Below are 25,366 nucleotides of genomic sequence, written 5' to 3' on the forward strand. Positions count from 1 at the left end.
TTAATGGGCTCATTAGATTGTGTGGGGAGGAAGGGCAGGCTGCCTGACTGTCTGCTCCCAGGGTGCCCCGGGCCCCACTGTCTGCTCCCAGTGTGCCCTGGGCCCCACTGTCTGCTCCCAGGGTGCCCCGGGTTGCGCTTGGACCACACGCCCCTCCTCCAGCAGGAGGCAGACCCCAGGGGCCTGGCTGGGTAGGGGCGCCCCTCCCCAAGCTCCCGGACTCAGTCATTAGGGCTGGCCCTCCCAGAGCAGCTGTGAGGCTTCCTGGGGGGAGGGGGGTAAAAGAGGAGGGGGCAGGGCCAGGCATGTGCCCTGTCCTCAGGGTGGGCATCAGAAGCTCAGTATTCAGGCTTTGCCCTTGGCCTTGGGCTGTGAAGAGTAACCCACTCTCCCCCCCATTCCTCTTAGCGAGGGGGCTCTGGGGAAAAGGAGGCGCTGGGGGAGCCCCTGGAACGGGGCGTCTGCTCAGACTCCGGGCTGCATTTTGGGGTGCTGCCAGGGGTGGGCGCCTCGGCGGCCTCAGGCCCCCAGGTAGACCTCCACCAGCCCCCCCACGGAGTGCATGCGGTAGAAGACGCCGAGCGGCAGGCCGAAGTTGACGATGGTGAACCACACCCGGTAGCCGTAGAAGTCCTTCTCCAGGCCGTTCTCAAACTCGGGGTGTATGCCAAAGGCGGGCATCATCCACAGCTGGGGAGGGAGGAGGGGGCACTCGGCTCAGGGAGGCAGGCCCGGAGCCACGGCTCCTGCAGCAGTCCTCGCCCGTGGCCTTCAGAGCCAGCCCGCCCTCCCGATCCCTCTCACCCTGGCCTCAGCAGAGCTCCGATGGTCCTGAGCCCCCCGGTGCCACCACCCGTGGTACAGCCTGCTCTGCCAAGCTGGTACCCCTGGGCCTTGATCTCAACCACCTTCTTCTCCTGCTTCATCCTTCAGCTGGTCTCTGCCCCTCGACCCTGGCTCTGCCTCCGTCCAAACCCTACCCGTTTCTCAAAGCCCAGCTCATGAGGCCTCCTCGGCTGCTCGGGCCCACACTTCCTGCCTGGAGGCCCGGCTGCTCCTGAGGGCCAAGCCAGCCTCGTTATCTGCCCGGTCCAGGGTTTTCCACCCCGGAGGGTGTTTCCAGCGCTGTCTGACCACCATGAGCTCACACGGCCCTGAGTGGCCCAGCACTGCCACGTGGGCGGCCGGACCTCGGCAGGGCCGACAACCCGAGCCTCAGAGTCCTTGTCTGTGAACCAGGACAGCAGTAGCGCCTGCTGCATGGTTACCGTGACGACCCACGAGATGCAGAGCTATTATAGGATGGAGCGGCCATCCTCAGCATCTACCAGGAGCTCTTTCTGACCTCTTTCCTCGGCCTGAATTCAGCGGACACTTCCTTACTCGGCAGTTCCCTAACTGTTCCCCCGGTGTCTCCCCAACAGGACGGGAGCTTCCTGAGGGGGGACACCTCACACCACTGTTTATGAAGTGCCCTCGGCCGGGCCATGGCACGCTCATTCGTGCCAGGTCCCCCGCAGGGAGCCGGGGGCCGCTCTCTGCTCTCGCGTGTCCTAGAGCTGGTTGGGAAGAGGCCAGTGCCCCTGACAATCCAAGGGACAAGCCCGTCACTCTTGGGACAGTCCATGTGCGCTGAGGGCGCCTTGAACCATCCCTTCCTGAATGAGGCTCTCTGGGCCAGCTCCGCCCCTACGCCTCTCGGGGAGAGCGGGGGGGGGGGGGGGGGCGGTCCACTCACTGTGATGTTGCAGAGGATGAGGAAGAGGGAGATCTCCTTGGAGCGCCCGCCGCTTCCAGTTGAGGTGGCTGTAGGAGTGGATGTAGGCCCGGGAGGCCCGCCGCAGGTCCTGGCCCAGCTCCAGCAGGGAGCCCCTGCGGGGGGGCTCGACCTCCGGCTTCTCAGGCGCGGCTTCCCAGAGCGGGCGCCGGTGCAGGCCCTCAATGATGAAGAGGTTCTGGGCGATGTGCTGCAGGATGAGCAGCACCGCATAGGCCAGGATGAGGCGGTTTAGCAGCTCGTGGGGGCGCGTGGCCACGATGGCCACGATGGAGAAGTAGGAGATGCCCATCTGGCCCAGGGCCGCGCCCATGAGCAGCACCACGTCCACGCTGCGCGTGGGGTTCTTGAGCGTGTCCAGCTCCCGCTCCTCCAGCCCGTGGATGGCGGTGCCCGCCAGGCAGGCCAGGCTCATGCCGGGCAGCACGGCGGCGTAGAAGGCGTAGTAGAGGGTGAAGTACTGGCGCGCGATGGCCGGGCCGCTCGCCTCGATCTGGAAGAGCACGAACACGCACACGCCCGCCACCAGGGCCAGCAGGCCCAGCAGCGGCCCGAAGATGGCGCCGTGCAGGCGGAAGGCCGGGGCGCCCGGCGGGGCGCTGGCGTGGGCGTGGGGGGCCAGGCGGCGGCCCACGTTCTTCCACATGACGAAGAGCACCGCGCAGCAGACCAGGCAGTACTCGGTGCTGAACGGGTAGAGCATCAGGTAGCCCTTCCGGAAGACCTCGCACACTGTGGCGTTGAGGCACAGGCAGGTGTTGGTGTCGTTGCCTGGGAGAGAGAGGGAGGGAGATGGAGAGAGGGAGGGAGGGAGGAAAGGAGGGAGCGAGGGAGGGAGATGGAGGGAGCGAGGGGGCAGGTGGGCCTGGCTCGGAGGAATCCAGCTGCACAAATCAGTCCCTTTCAGCCCCTGGAGCCGTGGTCAGCAAACCGCGGCTCGCGAGCCACATGCGGCTCTTTGGCCCCTTGATTGTGGCTCTTCCACAAAATACCACGGCCTGGGCCAGTCTAAGTTGAAGAAGTGGCGTTAGAAATTTACGTTTAAAATATGCGGCTCTCCAAAGAAATGCCAATCGTTGTCCTGTTGCTATTTGGCTCTGTGGGCTAGTGAGTTTGCCGACCACTGGCCTAGAGTAAACCAGGGGTGGGAGGCCCCAGCCACCCGCTTCGCAGGTGTGGACACTGAGACCCGGGGAGCGGACTCAGAAAGCACATGTTACGGGAAGGCCGTTCCTTTACCGAAGGCTTCCGGCTTCCTGGGCCGAGCTTACGCAAAGCAGGTGATGCCTGGGGGGTGGATAGATCTTGTTCTGCTCATCTCCATGTTTGAATTTTTAGTAAGAAACCATCTCGGTGGTACTTGCAGAAAATTCTCTCTGCACAGCCCCTCTGAGAAGCATATGCAGGGGGGAGAGTGAGCACAGTGCGCAGGCGTGCTGACTGGGGCGGCGGGTGTGTGAAGCTCGTGTGTGTGTGTGTGTGTGTGTGTGTGTGTGTGTCTGTGTGGGGGGAAGGCCTGGCTGTACCCAGGGCAGCATGGCCTGGTCTCTCAGTACCTGAGAACTTCTCCATGAGGGCGCTGAGCTCCGCCTCGATCTCGCGGTGCAGGGAGTCGTTGGTGACGGCCAGGACCCACATGAGCAGGTTTGTGGCCAGGGTCAGCATCAGGCCGCACCTGGGGAGGAGGCCACACGCTGCCCACTCCGCTGGCCCCCCCGGGTGCCCCGCCCTCACCGCCACTGCATCTCCCCAAGCCAGATCCCGTCTGTCTGCTCTGGGCTCAGCAGGGGCAGCCCTGACGGGCACCTGGGGCCACGCCCAGACCGGCCGGCAGCCCGGGCCGCCCCGTCGGGGAAGCTGCGGGGAGCATGCGCTCCTTGGGGACAGGGAGCCCCCGGAGTTGCTGGAGGGAGAGAAGGCGCCCCTCTTACCTCGTGAAGTTGGTCTGGACCTGAATACAGTCCTTACAGTGTTTCCAGAGGACCCAGGTCTGAAAGAGACAGGCAGGGCCTTAGCCCAGCGGCGGTGTATGTGTGTGTGTGAGTGTGTGTGTGTGTTTGTGTGTTCCCGTGGCCCGGGCAGAGACAGTGCCCCCGTGGCCCGGGCAGGGACAGTGCCCCCGTGGCCCAGGCAGGGACAGTGCCCCCGGGGCCTGGGCAGGGACAGTGCCCCCGGGGCCCGGGCAGGGACAGTGCCCCCGTGGCCCGGGCAGGGAATGTGCCCGTGGCCGGGCGGCCGGGCGGCCTCACCTGCAGGCCGGTGAAGACGATGTCCAGGGCGGGGAAGAGGAGCTCCAGCTGGGACTTGCAGTGGATGTGGCTCACATCGTAGCCCACTCGGAAGACGTTGAGGCAGACGGTGCAGCTGCCAAAGAGCAGCAGGGAGCCTGGCTGGGCCAGCGGCCATTGGCGCCTCCCTGGGACGGCCCACCCTCCCCCCCGCATCCACCCGGCGCCCCCATACTCACCCCGCACCCACACGGGCCCCGCGTGGGGGTCCCGGTAGAGCACGGCGTGCGGCCGGCGGACGGTGCCCGCCACGTAGCAGAGGAGCCAGAGCAGGGCGAGCACCTTGAGCACGGCCAGCAGGATCCACACGTCGCCCAGCGTGACGGCCACGTTGTTGAAGATCATGCTGCAGATGAAGGCGCCGCCCAGGAAGGCCACGTTGAGGGCCAGCAGCCCCGAGAAGAGCTGGCCGGCCTTCTGCGCCTGCCGGTCCCGCCGCAGCAGCAGCGAGAAGTGCCGCACCAGCCAGGACCTCCGGCCCCGCGCGGGGGGCGCCCCTCTCTCCTCCGCCTCCATGTCCACCAGGCTCTCCCTGGCCGGGGCCGCTTCAGGGTCCTGTGCTCCCGTGGCGGCTGCCACAGGGGCAGCCTCAGCAGGTGCTGGGGGAGGAGAAGGGGTCTTGGTTGGTTGCCGGGCTGTCCTGGGCTCAGGTCCATCTCTGCCCCTGACTATTGTGTGCTGTGAGGCAAATTAAGCAACCTCTCTGGTCAGCAACCATCTACCTTACAGGACCCTGGCGGTCCCAACAGACCAGGGGCTCTCTGAGCTCCTCATTGATGCAGACCGTTCCCACGGGCTTGAGGGACATCCCCCCACCCCCAGCGCCTGACCTGAGATGGAGTAATAACGTCTGTCTAGGAGCCAGGGGCACCTGCACGGCGCCTGGCCCCCAGGCAGTCTCCAGGGCTGTGATGCTTTGCCATCAAAAGGCAGCTCGTGCCCCACTGGCTTCTGGGAGGAAGTTCACTCCCGAGTGAGAGAGCGAGTAGGTGTCCTCTCTTGCTCGGACTGATTCATGGGAAACGGGCACCCGGAGTGTTGTGTTGAGAGGGCTCTTGGGGCCGAGTGTGGGCTTGGTGGGAAAGAGCGCTGTGGCTGGAAATAGTACTCTAGTATGGATACACTAGAGGCCCAGGGCACAAAATTTGTGCACAGTTAGGGTCCCTAGCAGCTGCCGGTCAGGGCCTCCTTTTGTTCCCTGGTATTCAGCGCACATCATAGCCTGTGATCAAACTCCCAGTGGGTCGAACTCCCAAGGGGACGCTTTGCACAGTAGGCTTTTATATATATAGATGTGAGTGTGTATGAAATGATGGCCTCTCCATCCCCATGTTTTTCAGTAGTCCCCTCACCAGTCCTCCTCTCAGGCCCCAAGCCTACCCATTCCAGCCCACGAATTGCTCTTAGATCTTTCTTGACCTCGACCACTGCTCTGCGCCAGGCCCCCACCCTCGGTCCCGAACTGGTCTCCCTGTCCACCAGGCCTCTCCCCTACTGTGCGCCCTGCAAAGCCACGTGCTGCCTTCGCAGACAGTCCACACTGCCTAGCCTGCCCTCTCACAACGAAATGAGGCAGAGTGTGTGCGGTGTGAGCTCCTAGCGCAGAAAGCTCGAGGCAGGTAGCTGCTGCCACTTCCCGGCCTGGCCTTGACTTCCATCTCCAGCACTGCCCTCGGACTCCCTGGCCCATGGGCCGTGCCATCCTGCTGCTGTTCCCAGAATGCCCTGCCTTTGCTCACCTCCCTGTCTGCCCACACCCCACACCCTATCCTAGGCTCATAATGCCCCCTTCTTGCTTTGTAGCTGACTGCAGCTGCCCTTCAGGACTCAGGGCCACACCTGAACCCCCCTCACCCCCCACAAAACTGGCTTAGGTGCCCACTCTTGGCGCCCCCACCGAGCCCCAGGCTTGTTTCTGGAGCCTCGCCTCTCACACTCCATGTAATTGGTTGTACTTTGCTCTGTCTGCCCCTTGGAACCTGGAGCTTCAGAAGCTTCAGGTTTCCCCACTCTGACCACCAGAGCACCCTCACCTCATTTGGCTCTAAAGTGCCCCATTCCCCCATGTACAACCTGCTTGGTATTTATACCTCCACTCTTCTCTTCTGGGGCAAATAGAACAATCAAACGTGGGTAGCGTTGAGGTCAAGAAAGATCTGAGAACAATCTTAAAGGTTCTACAGGATTTTCTCCCCCTTCCCTAGTCCTTTCGGTCACCCTCGCTCCGCTTCTGCCCTCTCCCTGTCCAGCCCCCTTGTCACCGTCCCCCCACCTGCCCCCACGTCCCTCCATCCAGAGGGATCCCCATTTGTCATATGGTCTCCTGCCTCTCACCATTGCTCCTGGAGCCCCTGTGCTTCCTGCCTCCCCTGCTTCCCTCCCCGGCTCTCACCATCCTCACCGCCCACCTCAGGGCCTCTCCTGGGAAGCTTCTCTCTCTGCCCAGGAGTGGGTGTGCATTGCTGTGGGTGTGGCTGGCTCCCCTCAAGGCCGGGACCTCCTCCAGGGCAGAGACCAGCTCCTTCTTAAGCCAGAACCCTCCTTCCCCCCTCAAACTCGGCACAGCATGGCATTTAACCAGTGTTTGCTGACGACTCTGGCCTTTGGGGGGGAACTTTCAGCACCAGAGCCATGGACAGAGACCCTTCCCATGAAGTCTTTCCCACCTTCGCCCAGACAAAGAGATTTTTCAGACGATCTTTATCTTCCCTCCGAGTCTCCTCCACCCAGGTTGAGCAAGCCGGAGTCCTGGGGACACACCTCCCTGCTCCTTTCTCCCAGGCCTGACTGCTCCATCTCACCTTACCCAGAGTCTCCCCCATCTTCCCGAGGCCTGAGGATGGAGGGCCCCGATTCTGACACCTCCTACCTGTGTGATCTCGGATAAACTACTTAGACTCCCTGTGCCTTGGTTTCCCCATCTGTAAAGCAGATATGCAACTATGGCATATGCCTGGTGTTTAGTAGCTGTGCAGTGACGATTTCTTGAATGAATAAATGAAGGAATTAATGCATACTGCCTAGGCCACAGGGGTTCATAACAATTAGAGGATTTAATTTATGAAAATGAGTGCAGATCAGTGTCTGGCACACAGAAAGCTCTCAATGTTAGCGAGGTGAGCATTTTCTTCCAGTTCCTTCGAAACCCTGGGGCGGCGGGAAGGGTGGGTTTCAGCGGACCGCAAGCGTAGAGGGGACCCTGGAGGACAAGATTGGGGGCCCTCTCCTTCCAGGGTCCTCAACCTACATCCTAGCCCTCCGCCCGCAGGGTGCAACCCTCCGCCGGCCGCTAGAGGGAGCCCTCCAAGCGGCGGGTTCCGTCCGCCCGGGGAGAGGGTGCGGGTGCCGGGTCCGCGCAGAGGGGTCGTGGGAAGAGGGCAAGGGCGCCCGGAACCGACCGGAGGAACACGCCACCGGCTGGCACGCCCTTCGGCGCGCCGCCAGCCCCAGGGCGGGCCCGCGTGACTGGTTTGAGGGCTCGGCCGGGGCAGGTGATGAAAGCGGCGGCCGTCGGGGCGCGGCGCCGGGCCTGGAGCGCAGCGTCCGCTCCGGGGAGGCCGCTGCGCGCGGCCGGAGCTGCGGGATCTCTGTCCGGGCCTTTCGGGGGGCGGGGGGCTGGACCTGCTCCGCAGACCCGGCGCCCAGGCAGCCCCAAACCCCGCACCCTTTTTCTGGCCGTCCTTCGGGTTTCCCCTTCTTCCTGTTCCCCTTTCGGCTGCGCGCACCGCGGAGAGGAGGTGGGGAGCCGGGGTAGGGGTTGGGGTTGGGGACTGAGAGGGGCCGGCGCTCCAGTGGGTGCCTCGCCCCCAGTCACCCTGCCCTCCCGCCCAGTCCCTGCAGCCCAGGTGTCTGAACCCCGGGGCGGGGGCGCAGAGGAGGAGGTTGGAGTGTCCCGGGGGGCTCGCCCCCAAGTCCCGCAGGACATCCAGGGGCGCCGCCGGGCGGGGGCCTTACCTGAGGCCTGGGCAGCCATCGCTGCCGCTGACCGCCGCCCGGGCCGCCGCACCGACAGTCCTTCCCGGCGAGGCCCCGGCGCCCGCGCGGACAGACGCCCCCGACGCCCTCCCCAGGGGACTGCGCAGCCGCGGCGCGGGCTCCCCGGCCCATCGATTTTCCTGTTGACTTTGGGGCTGTCATTAATCCTCCCTTAATTACCCGCCAGGGGCCCGGGCCCGCGCGGCAGCCAATGGCGAGGCGGCCGGACGGGCGGGCGGGGCGGAGGCGGGGCGGCGCGGGGAGCAGGGTCAGGGGACCCGCCGGCCACCGCCCCCTCTCCCCCAAGTCAGCGGGGAACTTGGGGCGAAGAGACCCCGTTCGGACAGGGCAGGAGGCGGGTAGGGTGAGAAGTTGCCCCTCCAGCCCTCTTCACGTCTGCGGTGGCTCCTGAGACGTGTCCCCCTCGTTCTGCTGGCGGGCATTTCCTCTGGGGACCGCCCCCCCCAGTCCTGCTGGTCCCACGCTCTCCTTCCGCCCACCCCCACCCTAGCCTGTGGCCCCCTGCCCCCAGCTCAGCTGGCCACCATCCTCCCTCCTCCTCCAGCTCCTGAGCCTCTTTCCCTCCGTTTGCGGTCTCAGCCCTCTCCCTGCTGAGCCCCTCACTCTACCTTTTGTAGAGGAGTCTCAGGGGCCCCCAGGGGTGGGGGTGCTGAGGGAGAGGAGGCCCAGGGGTGAAGGTCTGTATCCCCAACTCCTGTTAAACTAGAACAGCCCTACCCATCCCATGTGAGAAATGTGGTTCCTGAGATAGTTCTGCTGTGTGAGAATCACCATTCTTCTAACAGGCTCTGGCCCCCTAGTTGTGTGACGTGGGCCGGCCCCATGGCCTCTCGGCCTTAGGCTCGTTCTTTGTAAAACGGCGGTGGGCTCGGTCCGCATTCCTAACCTTTCCTGTGTTGGGGGACACGTGGAAAACGTGTTCCCTTGAGGGTACAGGGAAGGAGGAGGCAGCTCGGGGACTCTGTCCAGCCTCCCGGGTCTGCAACTCAGACTTGGTTCAACCCCTGAGAAGCTGGATACCTGAAAAATCTCCAGGGGCCCTTCCAGCTCGGACCCCAAGACCCTCTCCTGTGATCATGCCACATGGGGAGGCTGACACAGGAAGTGGGGGGCAGGGGGCGAAGTGCAGGTTTATTGGTTGCCAGCTCCGGGCAGCAGCGGGGGGCCGGCCACAGGGCTGGGATTAGGGGCGGGGCCGGAGCCACGGACACTTCCCGATCTTGCCCGGTCCTAGAAACGCTTCAGGGAGAGGTGTCCCAGCCCCGGGGCCCCATGCACCAGGGTCACGCGGGGGTGGCTGGGCGTGTCCTGATTGCAATTTAAAAACATCCTGAAAAAATAGCTTTTGTGAAAACCCCACTCCGGGGCCAGCGGGGGAACGGAGCGGCGATGCGCCCGCCTGGGGCTCACTCCCAGGGTCTCTGGGGGGCGCCTGCGGAGTCCCCCTCCGTGTCTGGGCCTCAGGCCAGCACGTACACCTCCAGCAGGCTGGAGACCGCGTGCATGCGGTAGAAGATGCCGAAGGGCAGGCAGATGTTGACGATGGCGGCCCAGAGGGAGTAGCCGTAGAAGTCCACCTCCACCTTGTTGCTGAAGTGCGGGCGGGCCCCAAAGGCGGGCATGATCCACAGCTGTGGGGAGAGGGGGACTCAGGACCGGCCCCACTGGCCACATCGGTGGGCTTTGCTGGGGGCCCCAGCCCTGCATTTGGGGGACGGCAGGGCTGGGTGATGCTGAGTGGGGACCTCCCTCTTGGGGAAGGACTGATGCTCTCTAAGGAGTTCAGGGAATGTGCCCCACTCAGCGTGCCCACCCCATAGGACGCCCCCTGTGGTCACAGCTCCGGGGGAGGCCCCGCTTGTGGGGCGGAGAGGGAGAAGAGGTCTCAGAGGATGGAGAGCTTGATGCGCGTTTAGAAATGGCTAAGTCAGAGCTGGAGAGATGTGTGGCCAACCAGGCCCAAGGCAGGTGGGGCGGGATCCAGCCAGAAGGTGCTGGTGTGGGCTCCGAGGCAAACAGCAAAGGCTTCTGGGCTAGCCGCACCCTCCCCATCCTCAGGGAGCTGTGTCATTGGCACGTCGCGCCCTTCTCTCCGCCCGTTTCTGTCCCACAAAACGAAGCTCTCGAGCTGATCCAGGCTCAGATACCTGGAGCAAAACAGCCTTCCCACCGGTGACTCCCAGCCAGGGGGCGGGGCCGGCGGGTGAGGGCGGGGCCAGGGCTGGGGAGGGCGGGGCCAGGGCGGGGCCCGGCTCAGGATATTTCCCCCGGGGGTGGGAGATTGCCCATCCCTCTTTTTCTAGGGACTGCCTCTAGGACGGGCCATACTGCCAGTGGGGACTCCGCTAAGAACGCACCTCAGTTAGGATGGGTTGTTGGTGCTCTCTTTTCTTTTAAATTTTATCCCTCTTCTCCTGTTGGTGTTTTTCATGGGTGGGGTCTCTCTGGAGATGCTTTACATTCACATACCCAAGGCTGTTTCTCTAAATGAGTGCTTTTTCTATTGAAGGAGACAGCTGAAAGAGCTATATTCGTATCGAGTGAAATTCCTCTGGAGGAGTCTCTCCCTGGGACGCACTCACATGGCACATGTCTCTGTGTCAGAGACTTCCCCTGGGGACTGGGTCTGACCCGTGGGGTGGTAGCTACATGAGGGGTGTTCCTCTATTGGGGTGCGCGGTTGTGAGGGGAGTTTCCATGCACGGCGCCTATTTGTGTGGGTGGAGGCTGCTGGGCTCCAGAGGAGTTGCCCTCAGTCGGGGCTTTGCTGAATCACAGCTCGCACTCACACCGGTCGCCGCTGCCTGCGCGGCCCGGTTATTCTCAGCAGCGGCTGTCACAGGTTCCCGGGGCAGTCACACCTCCCGCTGAGGGTGAGGGCCCCCACTCCCCACATCAGCTCTCACAGCTCCCTCTCCCCTCGGCCCACACCCTCCTCCTCCCTCCCCCAGCGTTCCCTGGGCTGCTTCCGGCTCCTGTGGTGGCTGCCTGGATGCCAGGATGCCAGGACTCCGCCCTCTGGGTGCCGAGATGCTGATGCCCGGCTGCACCTGACCCTCTCAAAACCTACTCCTTCCCTAGACAGACCCGGATTCTGCAGTGGGTGGGGCCAAGACGGAGAAGGCCACGTGACTAACCCTGAAAGAACGTCCTTCCTGGCCTCCCCCCATGCCCCAGCCCCCATGCCAGCCCCCACGCCCCCCCCCACTCACGATGACGTTGCCGAGCAGAAGAAACAGGGAAATGTCCTTCAGGCACCGGCGTCTCCAGTGGGTTCTGGGGGCTGGGATGGTGGCCGTGGCTTCCTGAGGGCCCTCCAGGCTGGGGCCCACCGGGCCGGGGGTGGGCGGGCAGGCTGGCAGCGCGTGGAGGGCGTCCGGGTTGGCGAAGGTCAGGCAGGGCTCCTTGGGCGGGGCGTCGGGGGGCTCGGCCTCCGGCGGGCCCCGGTGGAGGCTCTCGATGATGAACACGTTCTGGAAGGTGTGCTGGGCGATCACCAGCAGGGCGTGGGCCAGGCTGAGCGCCCCCAGGGTGTCCCGGGGCACGCCCACCACCACGGCCACGATGGAGTAGTAGGAGATGGCGTACTGGCCCAGGGCGGCGCCCATCAGCAGCGCCACGTCCAGGGTGCGCGTGGGGTTCTTGTGGTGGTCCATGGCCCGGCGGTCAAAGCGGTAGATGACGGAGCCGCTCAGGCTGACCAGGGTCATGAGCCCCAGGCAGGCGATGTTGAAGCCGTAGTAGGTGACCAGGGCCTGCTGGGTGTGGCCCCCGTCCCCGCTCACCTGGACCTCGTAGACCACGAAGACGGCCAGCCCCACCAGGAGGAGCGCCAGGCCCAGCACCGGGCCCACGAAGAACGTCTCCCGGAAGAGGCTGAGCCGGGAGGGGGCGTGGCCGTGGCCGTGGCCGTGGCCGGAGCCCAGCAGCCTGCCCACGTTCTTCCACATGACGTAGAGCATGGTGGAGGCAAAGAGGCTGTACTCGATGTTGAAGGGGTACAGGTAGAAGTAGCCCTGCTCGAAGATCCGGCACACGGTGGTGGCGCAGGCGCAGTCTCCTCCGGCCTGGCTGGCCACGCGCTCCGCTGTGGGGAGAGGGGCCCGGAGCTGCAGCGCCCAGAAAGCCAGCTGCTGGGCCTAGGTCTGGCCCTGACCCCGTCACCTGGGCTGCCCACACTAAAAGGACCCTGTCCTGCGCCCAGACCGTGCTTTGTAGGGTGCCTGGGGCCTTGGCAAACATCACTTTCGACCCCAGCACAGAGCCAGCTGGTTTTGCAGATGGAGAAACTGAGGGTCCCGGAGGTAAAGTGTCTTGTGATGGCAGAGCCCGGGGCAGGTACCGCTCCAGCGGGCCTCTCTGCACCCCGCAGCCCCAGCACATTCCGCTGGCTGCCTCCCCAGGCTGGCTTTTGCCACCCTGGGAACTCCCTGCGTGTAAAAGGTGGCCCTTTGTCAGTCCTGCTGGGCTGGGCTTGGGGTGGGGTGGGGGCTGGGCCCACGCACTCCCTTCCTGGACTCTCCCAGCCTGGGGGCGTGCTGTGTCCTCAGGTCAAGTCCAGATGGACTTAGTCATCTAGTCTGGTCCTGACTAGCAGTGGGGGGTGGCTTAGAGAAGCAGGACCAGAGGGACGGTACCTCATTCTTCCTCGGATAGCATTTTGGTTAAAAGCAAAGAGGGACCTGAACACTGGCTGCCCTATTTCAAGCTCTGTGGCTCTGGACAAGCTATACGCCCTCGTATAGTTCTTCACCAGGGAGTGGGATGCTAATATCACCGTCTCGCAGGGAGGCGGGAGGGTTGAGGAACATGGGGGCTAACACACTGGGCACGGTGCCTGCACGCAGAGCGCAGTGGATGGCCACCATCGTGGCTGTTATTTCTGGCGTCTCCTTGTGGGCTCTCTATCTGATCCCCTGCTTCCGCCATCAAGACCCCCTGCTCCCTCCCCCTCCCTCCAGTTCCATCGGCTTCGCCCCTGTCTTCCTGTCTTCCGGGAGCCCAAGCCGCTTCTTTAGTGGAATGGGGACACGGACAGAGGGACCAAGGCTGCGTTCTCCAGGAGGAGAGGTGCCCCCACACTGGGCCCTCCTGTGTCACTGCGCCCACAGGTCAGCGTGAGAGCCAGAGCCCGGAGCAGGAGAGGGCAGAGATCCACTCTACAAGCCAATGAAGCCCCAGCCCGAGGCCCAGGGTCACGGGCCAGGGGGCACCTGGCATGGCACTCACGGTCGGGAGCCAGGCGGGCTTGGCTGGTGTTGCTGTGGGAGCCGGCCTGGTGCACAGACTCGTCCACCACGGCCGCCATCCAGATGGCCAGGTTGGTGCTGAGGGTGAACATGAGGCCACACCTGTTTGGGGGCGGGGGGAGGAGAGCCAGAGGCCAGTGACACCCTTGGCTCGTCTTGGGTCGCTGGCAAGATGGAGAGAGGGTCGGGAGCTACAGAGGCAGGTGGTGCTGAGACACAAGGAAGCAGTCAGGCCCCCGGGCGAACAGGAAGCTGAGTTTGGAAAAAACAGCTTGGCGGGATGCAGGGATGCTGGGGATGGGGGTGGAGGCACCCAGGGGCTCAGGCCACCCTGCTCCCTCTCCTTTGGAAAAGGACGTTTAGTGCATTGCACAGCCCATCGCGCCAAAGCCATGCAGGCATACACACTCACACACACACACACACACACACACACACACACACACATGCACACACGCACACACACACGTACACACATGCACACACATGCGCACACACGCATACACGCACACACTCACATGCACACACACTCACACATACATGCACACACTCACACACACATGCGCACACACGCGCGCACACGTGCGCACACACACACACACACATGCACACCACTGCTCGGGGGATGGAAATGGGAATCAGGCTGCCTAAGAGACAGAGAGAGGCCCCAGGCCCAGGTTGGGAGCCCTCATCTCTCATGCAAGGTGAGCGCCGGCATGCATGCAGGGCCAGGAGCGGGGGCAGGCCCTCACCGGGTCAGGTCCAGGTGGACGTGAACACAGTCCTTCGCCGAGACCCAGAGGAAGTAAGTCTGTGGGAGAGAGAGTGGTGCGGTCACTACTGTGCAGAGCAAACACAGCTGAACTCAAGTGCCCACGCCCAGCAAATTCTTTCTACCTCTAAAGCCCTCACACCAAATTATTGAGTTTATTTTAGCTCCCCCAAATGCGGCCAGGAACAACTCACATAAAACAGCGCCCTGTTCTTTAGTAGTTTGTAAAATGTCACCAGTAAGACCTTCTGGTCCTCGTGTTTGTTTTTTGCAGGGTCTCGGCCCGGCAGAGTTTGAGTGTCTGGTTATTTATTCCCGGGAGCAAGGCCGGCCTCAGGCTAGGTCTCGTCAGAGGTGGAAAGACTCTTGGTGACATCTCACTGGCTTTGGCAACACCCCCTCCCCACCTTCATCCTTGGTTGCCCTGCGAGGCCTCGCCCTCCTCTGGTTGCCAACCAGTCCTTGCCCTGTGGGGTATCTGTGTTTCCCTTTCACCCCAGTCTTCTTCAAACCCACAACATGTGAAAGACTAAAGCGACATGAATGTCAATCAGAAACTGTGGCCAGCTGTGTTGGGCTGTGGACAGCTGGCCCAGGGGAGGAAGCACACGCGGGGTCCTGCTGGTCTGACAGGGCTGGGTCCGTCTGGTCCCGGGAAAGGCCAGTCCTGCCTCAGCTTGGTAGGAAGATCTTTCTAAGTGTTATAGATGCGATGAAGAAAATAATATATCTGAACATCTAGGAAAACCCCCAGGCACAGCATATGCTATTTCCTGGGGGTCCGTGCTGAGGCCAAACTGGCCATGCCCGAGGCGGGACGACCTGGGCAGAGACTGATGCCCTCCGCGGGCACCCAGGGAGGGCAGGCTAGGTTCTGGGAGACGGGGTGGCTGCCACGCTCACTCACACCTCCTGGGTGTGAACTGGTGGCGCTGCTCAGGCTGAAGTGGAAGCACAGGGCCCCGGAGTGGGCCTCACACTTGGGTATTACTTCATTGTCGAGTGCTACCAAGCGCCTCATGATCTCCCAGTCCTGCCCCCACACTGTCGGGCTGCTCAGGGTAGACTAAGAGTGGAGATCAGCTCTCCTGACCACCGCATTCGAGGCCCTCCCCCCACCCGCCCACCTGGACGATGACAAACACAGCCTGGGTGAGAGGGTACAGAATCTTGATGGCCGACTGGCACTCGAAGAAACTGGAGTAGTAGCCCGTCTTGAAGACGTCCATGACCAGGGTGCAGACCCCAAACAGCACCAGCCCGCCTGGAAATGGGGGGAGGAGGGGTGGATCAGAGAGGCGGGAGAGGAGGCTTATGATCTGACTAGATGAATGGCTGGTTGGCTGGCTGGGTAGGTGGATGGATGGGATGGGGTCCCACAGCGGCCGGCTGGCTGGCTAGATGGATGGGTGAATGGGTGTAGAGGTGAAGGGATGCACTGAAAGGTGAGTGGTGGATGGAAGGATGAGGGTATGATTGAGTGGGTGGATGGATGGATGGATGTCCCATTAAGTGCCCCTCTCTTTGGGGCTAAGTAGACAGGGAGAAGGGCCCTCCATGGGCTCCTCTGGCTGTGGCTGTCACCTCTTCTCATCCCCACCAGAGGTCTCCCAGGACCCCCCTTTCTTGATCTTTAGACTCACCCCCTCGGGGACCCTCTCCCTTCCTCTTCTCCCTCCCCCGCGGCCCACCCGCCCTCAGCCATACCTAGACTTTCCAGGGGAGGGAACATCTAATCCTCTCCCTCCACACCCCCCCCCCCCAATCCCTCGGGGAGCCCCAGCTTCCAGCCCCTGCCCGGCCCGCCCCGCACCTCGCAGCCAGATGGGGCCGGCGTGCGCGTCGCGGTGGGGCACGGCGCCGGGGCGGCGCGCGGTGCGGAGCAGGTAGAAGGCGGTCCAGAGCGCGGCCAGCAGCATCATGGTGGTGAGCAGCGCGAACACGTCGGTGTCGTACACGGCCACCTTGTTGAAGGCGCCGCCGCTGACCAGCGTGCAGGCGAGCAGCAGCACGTTCACCGCCAGCAGCACGGACAGCAGGCGGCCGCCCTTCTTCCACACCTCGCGGGGGGCCCGCGGCCGCTCCTCGGGGCGCGCGGCCGGCTCCTCGGACATGGCGGGGGCGGCGGCGGGGTCACTGCGGGGAGGAGCGGACAGGCCCGCAGGTTCGTTCCCCCCCGCGGCTCCCTGGATTCGGGACCCGGGACTTCCTGGCTCGGAGGGGTTTGGGGTTTGGGGGGTGGGGGTGGTTGGAGGGGGCGCGGAGATGGAGGACGCGCCGGGAACGGGGAAGAGCAAAGGCGGAGACCGCGGGTCTCGAGCGGGGGCAGCGCCGTTAGACCCTGTCCAGGTCCCCGCTCCCCAAACCCGCGCGCCCCCGGCCCGGCACCCACCTGGCTGCGCCGGGAGCCCGCGCGGAGCTGGGGGTCGGAGGGTGGCGGGCGGCGCCTCTCCGCAGCGCCGGGCCGGGCGCGCGCTTTATAGCGGGGCAGGCGGGGTGGTGATTTGCGGGGTGATTTACGGCGCCCGGAGCGCCCCTCCATAAACCTCTCCGTCCCGCTCACACGATCCATCTTCCCTCCGCGCTGCATTTGGGGAAGAGCGCAGGAGCCAGATAAGGGGAGATTTATAGTTACCCGGGAAGAGGCGCCCCACCCCGGCTCGGGGACCCTCTCCCTTCCTCTTCCTCTTGCCAGAAGGCACCCTGACCCATCACGCCCTGGCACCCGGAATCCTGAGAACTTATGTTCAGGGGATGCCCCAAGGACCTGGGGGCATCGCAACGTCCTCGGTGCGCCCTGTGCCTTTGGGCGCCTCTGTTGCTGCCCCAACTCCGGCCCCTCGTGTCCCTTTCCCCGGCGCCCTCTCAGGGATCTAAGTCGCCCCTCCCTCCTTCCTCTGCCCCCCCTGTCCCTGCCCCCTCTGCCCCTGCCCCCCTTCCCCTGCTCCGCCCGATGCGCCCACACCGAGCTCGGATCCAAGTTCTCCCGCGGAGCGGCGTCCGCGCGGCTCTCCAGCGCCCCCTGCCGGAGAGAGCCTCGCTGCCCCGCGGGGCGGGCGGCGGGCGGCGGGCGGGACCGCCGGGCTCTCCTCGCTGCCGGCCCGCGGTTGGTGCTATAACCCTCTCCGGCCCCCTGTCCCGGGGCTGGGGCTGCCGCTGACACCCCTCCCCGCCCTCGGCCCGTGCCCGGGACGCGTGGGGACGCGGGAGCCGAGCCCGGGGCTCCAGTGGGGACAGACCTCAGACCGCCCCTAGACGGGTCCCCCTGCGCAGGGATCTGGGGGGGACGTTTTTGGGGAGAAGGCAGGGCCTCGCCCGGTCACCCCGGTGCTCCGGAACGGGGTGTTTAGGACCCAGGGGCAGCCGGGGCGGCTCCCTGGCCGCGGGGGATCCTCCCCCTCCGGCCGGTGCCGGCTCAGATGTCGGAGCAGCGGCGGCGGCTCTGCGCTCCGCACCCACCGTCTGCGGCAGCGGGGCTGGCGGCCCCGGCCCCGGCCCGGCCCCCTGCCCCCACCCCATGCCCCAGTCCTAACCCCGAAAACCTGCCCCGCGGGGGGCCTTTCCCCGAGCCGCCGGCCCGCCCCGTCCAAGCCGGAAGCCATGAACGACCAGTACCACCGGGCGGCCCGGGACGGCTACCTGGAGCTCCTCAAGGAGGCCACCCGGAAGGAGCTGAACGCCCCCGACGAGGATGGCATGACCCCCACGCTCTGGGCTGCTTACCACGGCAACCTGGAGTCGCTGCGCCTCATCGTGAGCCGGGGGTGAGTGCCCAGCCCGGCCCCGCGGGCAGCGGGCAGAGCGCCCCGCTCTCAGCCGCAGCCCCTCGGGGTCCCCTGCCCCTCTCCTCCGAGCCTCTCCCTTCCCTGGGGCGGACCCTGGGCCGAGGCCTTGGGGCCTGGCGGTCGTGGGAGGGAGGGGGACACCGGCGGAGGCATGTGACACTTGTGACCTGGATATGGGGGTAGGAGAGGGAGGCTAGGATTTGGGGGTTCACGATTATGGGAGGGGCTGCAGAGGGAGGGGGAGCGGGGAGAGGTCTCCTGCGTGGGTGGCACCTTGTAGCAAGTGTGAGAGGCGCAGTGAGAAGGGAGAGAAGGTGCTAAAGCCTCAGAGGGGAAAGGGGGGGCTAGGAAAGGAGGGGTTCCCGCGGCCCACCCAGGCTGGATCTGAAGGCTCTCTCGCCCAGCGGGGTGCCCCCCCCAGGCTGGGCTCACACTCTCTCTCTGGCCTCACTGCTGGGATTTATGGGCATTGCCCACAGCATCAGCCGTCACTGGGTTCAGGCACCCCACAACCCCCCTGCACCCCTCCCCCACGGAAGGCCCTCTCCCTCCCTTTGGAATTGACTAGGGGGACAGGGGAGCACAGAGCCCAGGCCTGAGGGCCAGGGACGGGGTTTGGGGGTAGCCGTTGAGGAACGCGGGATTCAGGGACACGGAAGGGGGCTCCCGGGGCTGAATGGCATTGTGGACACCCCCCCCCCCCCCGCAGATTTACAGAGAAGCCAGGCTGGACGGACAGACACCAGGGCAGCCTGGACAGAGGGAACCAGGAGGAGATGCCCAGGAGGGTCCGGGGATGTGCGAGGGCCTGGGCCAGCCTGTGGCCTGATCTGGGGGGGGGGGGGAGCCCCTTGCCTCCCCTGGGGGGGCTGTTCCCGGGCTGGGGCAGCCCCTATGGCCAGGCAGCGGAGCCGCGTCCCAGAAGGCTGAGCCTCCTCCGCGCCCAGAGGGCACCGTGATCCTGCCCTCCTGCCCCTCCCTCGGAGAGGTTCATTCCCCCCCAGCGCCCCCTCCTCCAACAGAGGGCACAGTGGTGGGTGGTGTCTGGGTGTGGGCACCAGATGCCAGGCAGCCCTCCCCTCGTGGCCCTGGGGGACTTGGCAGCCTGGAAGGGCCGTGAGGAGGGGGCTGCTCAGGGAGCGGTGGTGACAAAGGGGTGATTCTTCCTCCAGCCCCGGGGGGGGGGGGGGGGGGGAGGTGGCCTTGTGGCCTCGTTAGCCTGAGGCGGAGGCCCTGAGCTGGGCTCCTGCGGGAGGGGGAGCCTGCCCCGCTGGGGGACACGGGCTGGTGTGGAGGGTGCTGCAGGGCTGGGGTTCCGTGGACAGGCCGGCCTCGCAGGGCTCCTAATGATGGGGCAGCGGAGCGGAGAGGGCGCTGGGCCCGTGGCAGCCTTCCCTCCTCCTCCCTCTAGTCCTGGCTGCCCCCACGCTCCCCTCCTGGCCCAGGCCAAGACCCGACACCTGCTCTCACACTCGGGCTTGCCAGGCCTGGCCCCGCTCCCTGCAGACATGGCCGTGCCCGCCGCCACGCAGGCTCACACCCTCACGCACACGCACTCACCCAGGGCTCGGGCCCAGCACACACCACCCCTCAGCCTCCTACGATCACCCCCGCACACGCAGCCGGGCTCCCCACCGCGCCTGCCCAGAGACCCAGCCGCGCCCTGGCCCACCGCCGCTCCGGGCCAGCTCCCCACCGCGCCCCATGAATAATTCACGCCTTTCTCTCTGGGCATCAATTATTCAGCCCCTGAGATTCCCAGCCCTCCGTGCTCTGGGGAAAGCCCCGCCCTGGCCCCGCCTTCCCTGTCTCCCCACCCCCTGCCCCCGGGGCTGCTACGTCCGACTAGGGGGGCCCCCCCGGGCTGCGCGTCTTCTGGAATCAGGAGAGATCGCAGGCTCCGGGGTCCCCAGGGGTGCCCGTGGGGGTGGCTGGGAGCTCCCCACGCCCGCAGCTCCCCTGCCAGACTGCCCGCCGTCTGAGCTGCGATGGCTCACCACCCCTCCCCCACGTGTCCCCACCGCAGGGGCGACCCGGACAAGTGTGACATCTGGGGCAACACGCCCCTGCACCTGGCGGCGTCCAACGGCCACCTGCACTGCCTGTCCTTCCTGGTGTCCTTCGGGGCCAACATCTGGTGCCTGGACAACGACTACCACACGCCGCTGGACATGGCCGCCATGAAGGGCCACATGGAGTGCGTGCGCTACCTGGACTCCATCGCGGCCAAGCAGAGCGGCCTCAACCCCAAGCTGGTGGGCAAGCTGAAGGACAAGGCGTTCCGCGAGGCGGAGCGGCGCATCCGCGAGTGCGCCAAGCTGCAGCGCAAGCACCACGAGCGCATGGAGCGGCGCTACCGGCGCGAGCTGGCCGAGCGCGCCGACACGCTCAGCTTCTCCAGCCTCACGTCCAGCACGCTGAGCCGCCGGCTGCAGCCCCTGGCGCTGGGCGGCCAGCTGCCCTACTCGCAGGCCACCCTGCACGGCACCGGCCGCGGCAAGGCCAAGATCCAGCGCAAGCTGGAGCGGCGCAAGCAGGGCGGCGAGGGCACCTTCAAGGTGTCGGAGGACGGCCGCAAGAGCGTGCGCTCGCTCTCGGGCCTGCAGCTGGGCAGCGACGTGATGTTCGTGCGCCAGGGCCCCTACGCCAACCCCAAGGAGTGGGGGCGCTCCCCGCTCCGGGACATGTTCCTCTCGGACGAGGACAGCGTCTCCCGTGCCACGCTGGCCAACGAGCCGGCCCACTCGGAGGTCAGCACCGACTCAGGCCACGACTCCCTGTTTACCCGCCCGGGCCTGGGCACCATGGTGTTCCGCAGGAACTACCTGAGCAGCGGGCTGCACGGGCTGGGCCGGGAGGACGCGGACGGCGGCGCGGGCCCGCCGCGGGGCCGGCTGCAGAGCTCCCCCAGCCTGGACGACGACAGCCTGGGCAGTGCCAACAGCCTGCAGGAGCGCAGCTGCGCCGAGGAGCTGCCCTGGGACGAGCTGGACTTGGGCCTGGACGAGGACCTGGAGCCCGAGACGAGCCCGCTGGAGACCTTCCTGGCCTCGCTGCACATGGAGGACTTCGCCTCCCTCCTGCGGCAGGAGAAGATCGACCTGGAGGCCCTGATGCTGTGCTCGGACCTGGACCTCCGCAGCATCAGCGTCCCGCTGGGCTCCCGCAAGAAGATCATGGGGGCCGTGCGGAGGCGGCGGCAGGCGCTGGAGCGCCCCCCGGCCCTGGAGGACACGGAGCTGTGAGTGCCTGTCCCCCCCCTCCCATCCTCACCCCTCCCCCCTGCAGTGGGCGGGAGACAGGGGGAGGCGGAGGGATCTGCTTATCCCGGAAGTGAGGGGTAATACGCATTTCATACAACCCAGTCCCCACCCATCACATGAGGCCCCACTTACTCCCTTTACCCCCAGTTCAGAAAAAGAGGTGCCAATTTGGTGAAGCCTTATCACCGCGAATGGACAGTGCACCTCGGTTTGGGGCAAATCGAAAAGTGGGGAAATGGGTGTCTTAGTCTGGAGGAGACATGGGGGTCACAGGCATCACAGCCCTCCCAGGTCCCAGCTCCTCCTTGCACTTGTTCTTTCATTTCATCCTCCCCAGCTCCCCAGCGCAGGGCTGGATCACCCCCATTTTCTAGTGAGTAAGTGGGGGCTCTGCGGGTTTCAGTGGCTCACCCCGAGGGCCTGCTGCTGCCGGGCAGAGCTGGGCTGGCTCCCTGTCTGTGACTAAAGCCTGGGGACAGGTGACTCCCAGGCAGGGCAGCGTGGTCACTTGTGTTCAGGAAACCTCAGGGCCGGAGCTCGAAGCTGCTGCCACACCAGCTGAGCCGGGGGCCCCCCCGTCTCTGCCCCGCCCCGCCCCCCCCTTCCTCCTGGCAAACCACAGCCCTGTTGGTATCTCTGGCCTTTACCTTACGTGTGTGTGGGCAGGGGTGGATGTGGGGAGGCAGACTGGTTTGGAGTTTGGGTGTGGGGTGGGCGCCCCAGGCAAGTGTCCCCATTCCTGCCCATCAGCCTGCCCATCGGTAAGTTGTCAAGTTGTCTGAATGGCTGGTCTGGGTTTAACGTGTCTCAGAGGCTCTTCTCTGAGCCTGCTTCCATCTCTTTCCCCGCAGATAACGGCCTTCTCTCCAGACCAAAGTGAATTGCAAGTTGCCACAACCCACGGTGGGGCCACAGTCTCCACAGTTGCCAGCCCTGCAGCCCAGCCCCTCCCCGGGGGGAAAGGACTCGGAAGTAGAGGGCATGGTCCGGAGGCACCCGGAAGGGTCCATTGGAGTGGCCCTCAAGGGCATGTGGGTTTGCAGGAGGCCCGGGGACTACACAACGTGTCCATGAGAGAGCGTGCGAGTGGCTGTGGGGGGGCGCAGTCTGTCCCAGGGGCCGCCGTCTCCCCTCACTCCTCCGGGGATCCCGTTCAGGCTGGACACTCGCTCACGTCCTATTTCTGGGAAGAGGAGAGTGTGGGCTGCCTCCCCTCACACTCCAGAGAAGAGGTCCGGGCTAGACTCTTCAGCCAAATGCCCTGACCTCAGTCCCCGCCCCGCCCCTAGCACAGCCAGCCCCCTCTCCTCCTCCCACTGGCCAAGCCGGGGAGTTGGAGTGCCAGGCTGGAGTGTGTGTGTGTGTGTGTGTGTGTGTGTGTGTGTTGGGGGGGAAGGTGACTGGTGCCCTTCCCAGCTTACCCTGGAGCGGAGCCCAGCCTGACTCTGCCCTCCCTCCCCTGTCCTCCTCCACCTCCCCTCTCCTTGGCTGTGTAGCCTGGCCCCCCGGGGACCCCAGAGGGGCAGGGCAACAGACGCAAGGTGCTAGGACCCGGCTGCAGTATTATGGCCCCAGGCCCGAGGCAGGTGGAGGCTGGCATGGCAGGGAGGACAGTCTAAGCTGCTGATGGTCCCAGGGCTCTGTGTGCCTGTGTGGGGGCTGGCTGGTGGTGGGTAAGCGAGAGCTGGAGAGCTCGCAGGAGGAAGGCCAGCCCCTTCAGGTCCTCAGACACGTGTCCTCAGAGCTCCCCAGCCACACCGAGGTCACAGATATGGGATGGACCCCATCCCCGACCTTCAGCTTGGAAGCAGCTTCTGCTGGGAGCACTGCCACAGCCCAGCCCCCACTGCTTCCCTGGCTGGGGCAGGGAAAGAGAACCCCCACAGAATGCCACGGGCCTCCCTTTGGGTGTCTGGGCCCTGTCCGGCCATGCCCAGAGCTGGGGGTGTGATGGAGGTGGTCGGTAGTGCCTGGTCCCACCCGGAGGGCTGGGCCGCCTGCCCCTGCCACCCTGAGCCCACCCCAGCCCTCCTCCCTGTTCCCGGCCTGACCTGGGGCCACCCAAGTGCCGACTAGATTCCCTCGGAGCCCCAGGGAGCCCTTTCTCCCCTGCTCCTGGCTGCGCGCTGCCTCGGCCCCCCCTGTTCTCCCGTGCGGGGCGGCGGGCTCTGTGACCCCCCGCCCCCGTGCACAGCGCCCCTCCGGCAGGTCCATTATACCTTTTGCAGAGTACGTTCTGCGTCACTGTCATGCCTGTGTCCTGTTCTTTAATCACGTGGGGATGGGGAGGGTGGGGTGAAGAGGGCAAGGGGGTGGGGGAGGAGAGGGAGAGGGTCTCTTTGAGCCTCCGAGGACTTGTTCCCATTCCTCGGAGGAGGTCTTGGGATGGGCGGCTGGGCACTCCTCCCTGGGCATCTCTGCGGGGCATCCCCTCCCCTGGGCCTTCCCTGCTCCCTGGGCCCAGAAATGGGAGCTGATGGAGAGGGTGGGCTCAGGACTGGGGTGAGACAGCCCCCAGCAGCCGAGTGAGGAGGCAGCCCAGGCGCCAGGCCTGTCCCCAGGGCCTGCAGCTGCTGAAGGGAGGACCCTCTCACCCGGGTCTGCCTGGGCTTCTCCAGACGCGGGCAGAAGCCGAATCCCAGCACACTGCCATCCACCGCTGGGCCCCATCAGCCCTGAATCAATGCCCCAGCCCCCCGGGAGGCCTCCCAGGCAGCTCTTGGGCAGCCCTGTTTGGAACCTCCTTTCCTCCAGCTCCCCCTTCAGCTGCAGACAATGAGCTCTGTTTTCTCAGCCGAGTGTGGGAAAGGGCTCTGGGGTTTTGTTCGTTCCCTCAGGATGCTGGTCCAAGTGCTTCTGCCAAGGGGAGTTCAAGACAACCCCCTCCCTCTGGCATCAATCAGAAAGGTTCATGGGACCTCAGGGCTGGAAGGTTGCCTAGCAACCATCTAGGGGTTCTAGGCCACCCCCCCTCCGCTTTACAGATGAAAAAACCGAGGTTTACCAAGAGGAAGGTCCAGACTCAGACTCAGGCCTCCTTTCCTCACCCTGCGTCTGTCAAGGGGGCCAACAAGACGTGAGATCCTGTCTCCCATGCTCAACGGGGTTCGTCAGCCCAGCGACCCCTACTGGCCGTCCTGGTCACTGCACCTACCTCTGGAAAGACGGGCCTTTCCGGGCAGCGAAGCAGGTCCTCGGAAGGACATGGGGATGAAGATTCTCAGTGACAGAGAGAGGATCAGAGGGTCAGCATGGAGGCAGAGACTAACCGGAAGCAGTGGGGGCGGCGTCTCCAGGGGTCAGTGTGGCTGAGGGTGGAAGCCCGGGGTGAAGAGCTGGTGGCTCCAGAGGTCTGGGGGACACAGAGTGAAGGGGAGAATTTTACACCAGACTCAACTTTCTCCACTCATTCCCCTAAAAATTGAGATCGAGGTAGGGAGATTCTTTCTGAAAGGTTAGGGCAGTGGTCGGCAAACTCATTAGTCAACAGAGTGGCAAACAGCTGTTCTCGAGCCGAATGTGGCTCCCGCGAGCCGCAGTTTGCCGACCACTGGGTTAGGGTAACCGATGATGCTTAGTGTTGGGGATTAGAATCTGATGGTAATATGGACACTTCCCCTGGAAAATGCACATCAGACACACACACACACACACACACACACTCAAGTGCACTTTCATTCACAACTTCAGGCCGTTCACAGAGCCCAAGAGGCCCAGGGCCAGGTTACAAGCCGTGGTTACCTGCTATGGAGCGTATGTAAGTGTGATCACCGATGGATGGAGATGAGGGTGGGGAATGAATCAGAGGCAGAAAAGGCCTCTGGGTATGTGGCTCACGGCCTCATTTTTACAGACAAGGAGGTTAACCGAGGCCAGAGGGCAAGGGACTGGCTGAAGGTCACAGAGCAGCCAAGTGGGCAAAGTAGTCTCGGGTTTCCCGATGCTTCCCACGGTGCCAGCTGCCTCCTGTGCCCTCCTTAGCCAGTCCCGGACAGCGTGACCCTCCCGGCCTCCCAGCCCGCGCCTGCCTGCGTCACCTCCTCTGCGGTAAGCCTGGGCTTCTGGGAGGCAGCCAGCTCTGGGCAGCAAAACCATCTCCGCCCCTTCCTAGCTGTCTGGCCTCTTGAGTCTGTCAAATAGGTATTATAATTTATTATAATAACAGTGTTACTCCCATAGGTCATGGGGGGGTGAGATGATAATGGGGCAAAGCACTTAACGCACAGCAGATAATAA

At 64.7% G+C, this 25,366-nt stretch overlaps 3 protein-coding genes across 4 annotated transcripts; 1 reads left to right on the forward strand and 2 right to left on the reverse strand.

The window, feature by feature from the left end:
* Positions 1-120: 120 nt before the first annotated feature.
* OTOP3 (otopetrin 3) lies at positions 121-9,047 on the reverse strand. The gene is given in 8 exon segments (XM_084863341.1): positions 121-690; positions 1,739-1,777; positions 1,779-2,548; positions 3,334-3,452; positions 3,709-3,767; positions 4,027-4,163; positions 4,245-4,664; positions 8,020-9,047. Coding segments are annotated over 8 exon segments (1,734 nt in total). The 5' UTR covers positions 8,039-9,047; the 3' UTR covers positions 121-519.
* A 148-nt stretch (positions 9,048-9,195) lies between these two features.
* On the reverse strand, positions 9,196-18,155 carry OTOP2 (otopetrin 2). Its single transcript, XM_084862458.1, has 8 exons — positions 17,806-18,155; positions 16,475-16,666; positions 15,896-16,218; positions 15,210-15,346; positions 14,063-14,121; positions 13,291-13,412; positions 11,274-12,148; positions 9,196-9,692 (listed from the first exon to the last, which is right to left on the reverse strand). The coding sequence occupies exons 3-8, from the start codon at positions 16,194-16,196 to the stop codon at positions 9,522-9,524; spliced, it is 1,665 nt and encodes a 554-aa protein (XP_084718584.1). The 5' UTR covers positions 16,197-16,218; positions 16,475-16,666; positions 17,806-18,155; the 3' UTR covers positions 9,196-9,521.
* On the forward strand, positions 17,540-22,126 carry USH1G (USH1 protein network component sans; the record flags this gene model as incomplete). Of its 2 annotated transcripts, XM_084862459.1 has the most annotated exons (3): positions 17,540-17,846; positions 19,894-21,108; positions 21,982-22,126. In XM_084862459.1, the coding sequence occupies exons 1-3, from the start codon at positions 17,683-17,685 to the stop codon at positions 21,983-21,985; spliced, it is 1,383 nt and encodes a 460-aa protein (XP_084718585.1). In that variant the 5' UTR covers positions 17,540-17,682. The 2 variants fall into 2 exon arrangements, with proteins under 2 accessions (XP_084718585.1, XP_084718586.1); XM_084862460.1 differs by lacking the exon at positions 21,982-22,126 and having other exon boundaries at positions 19,894-21,112.
* Between the last annotated feature and the right edge of the window lie 3,240 nt (positions 22,127-25,366).

This window comes from Pipistrellus hanaki (assembly GCF_964339955.1).
Source record: "Pipistrellus hanaki genome assembly, chromosome: 16".
NCBI classification, from domain to species: Eukaryota; Metazoa; Chordata; class Mammalia; order Chiroptera; family Vespertilionidae; genus Pipistrellus; species Pipistrellus hanaki.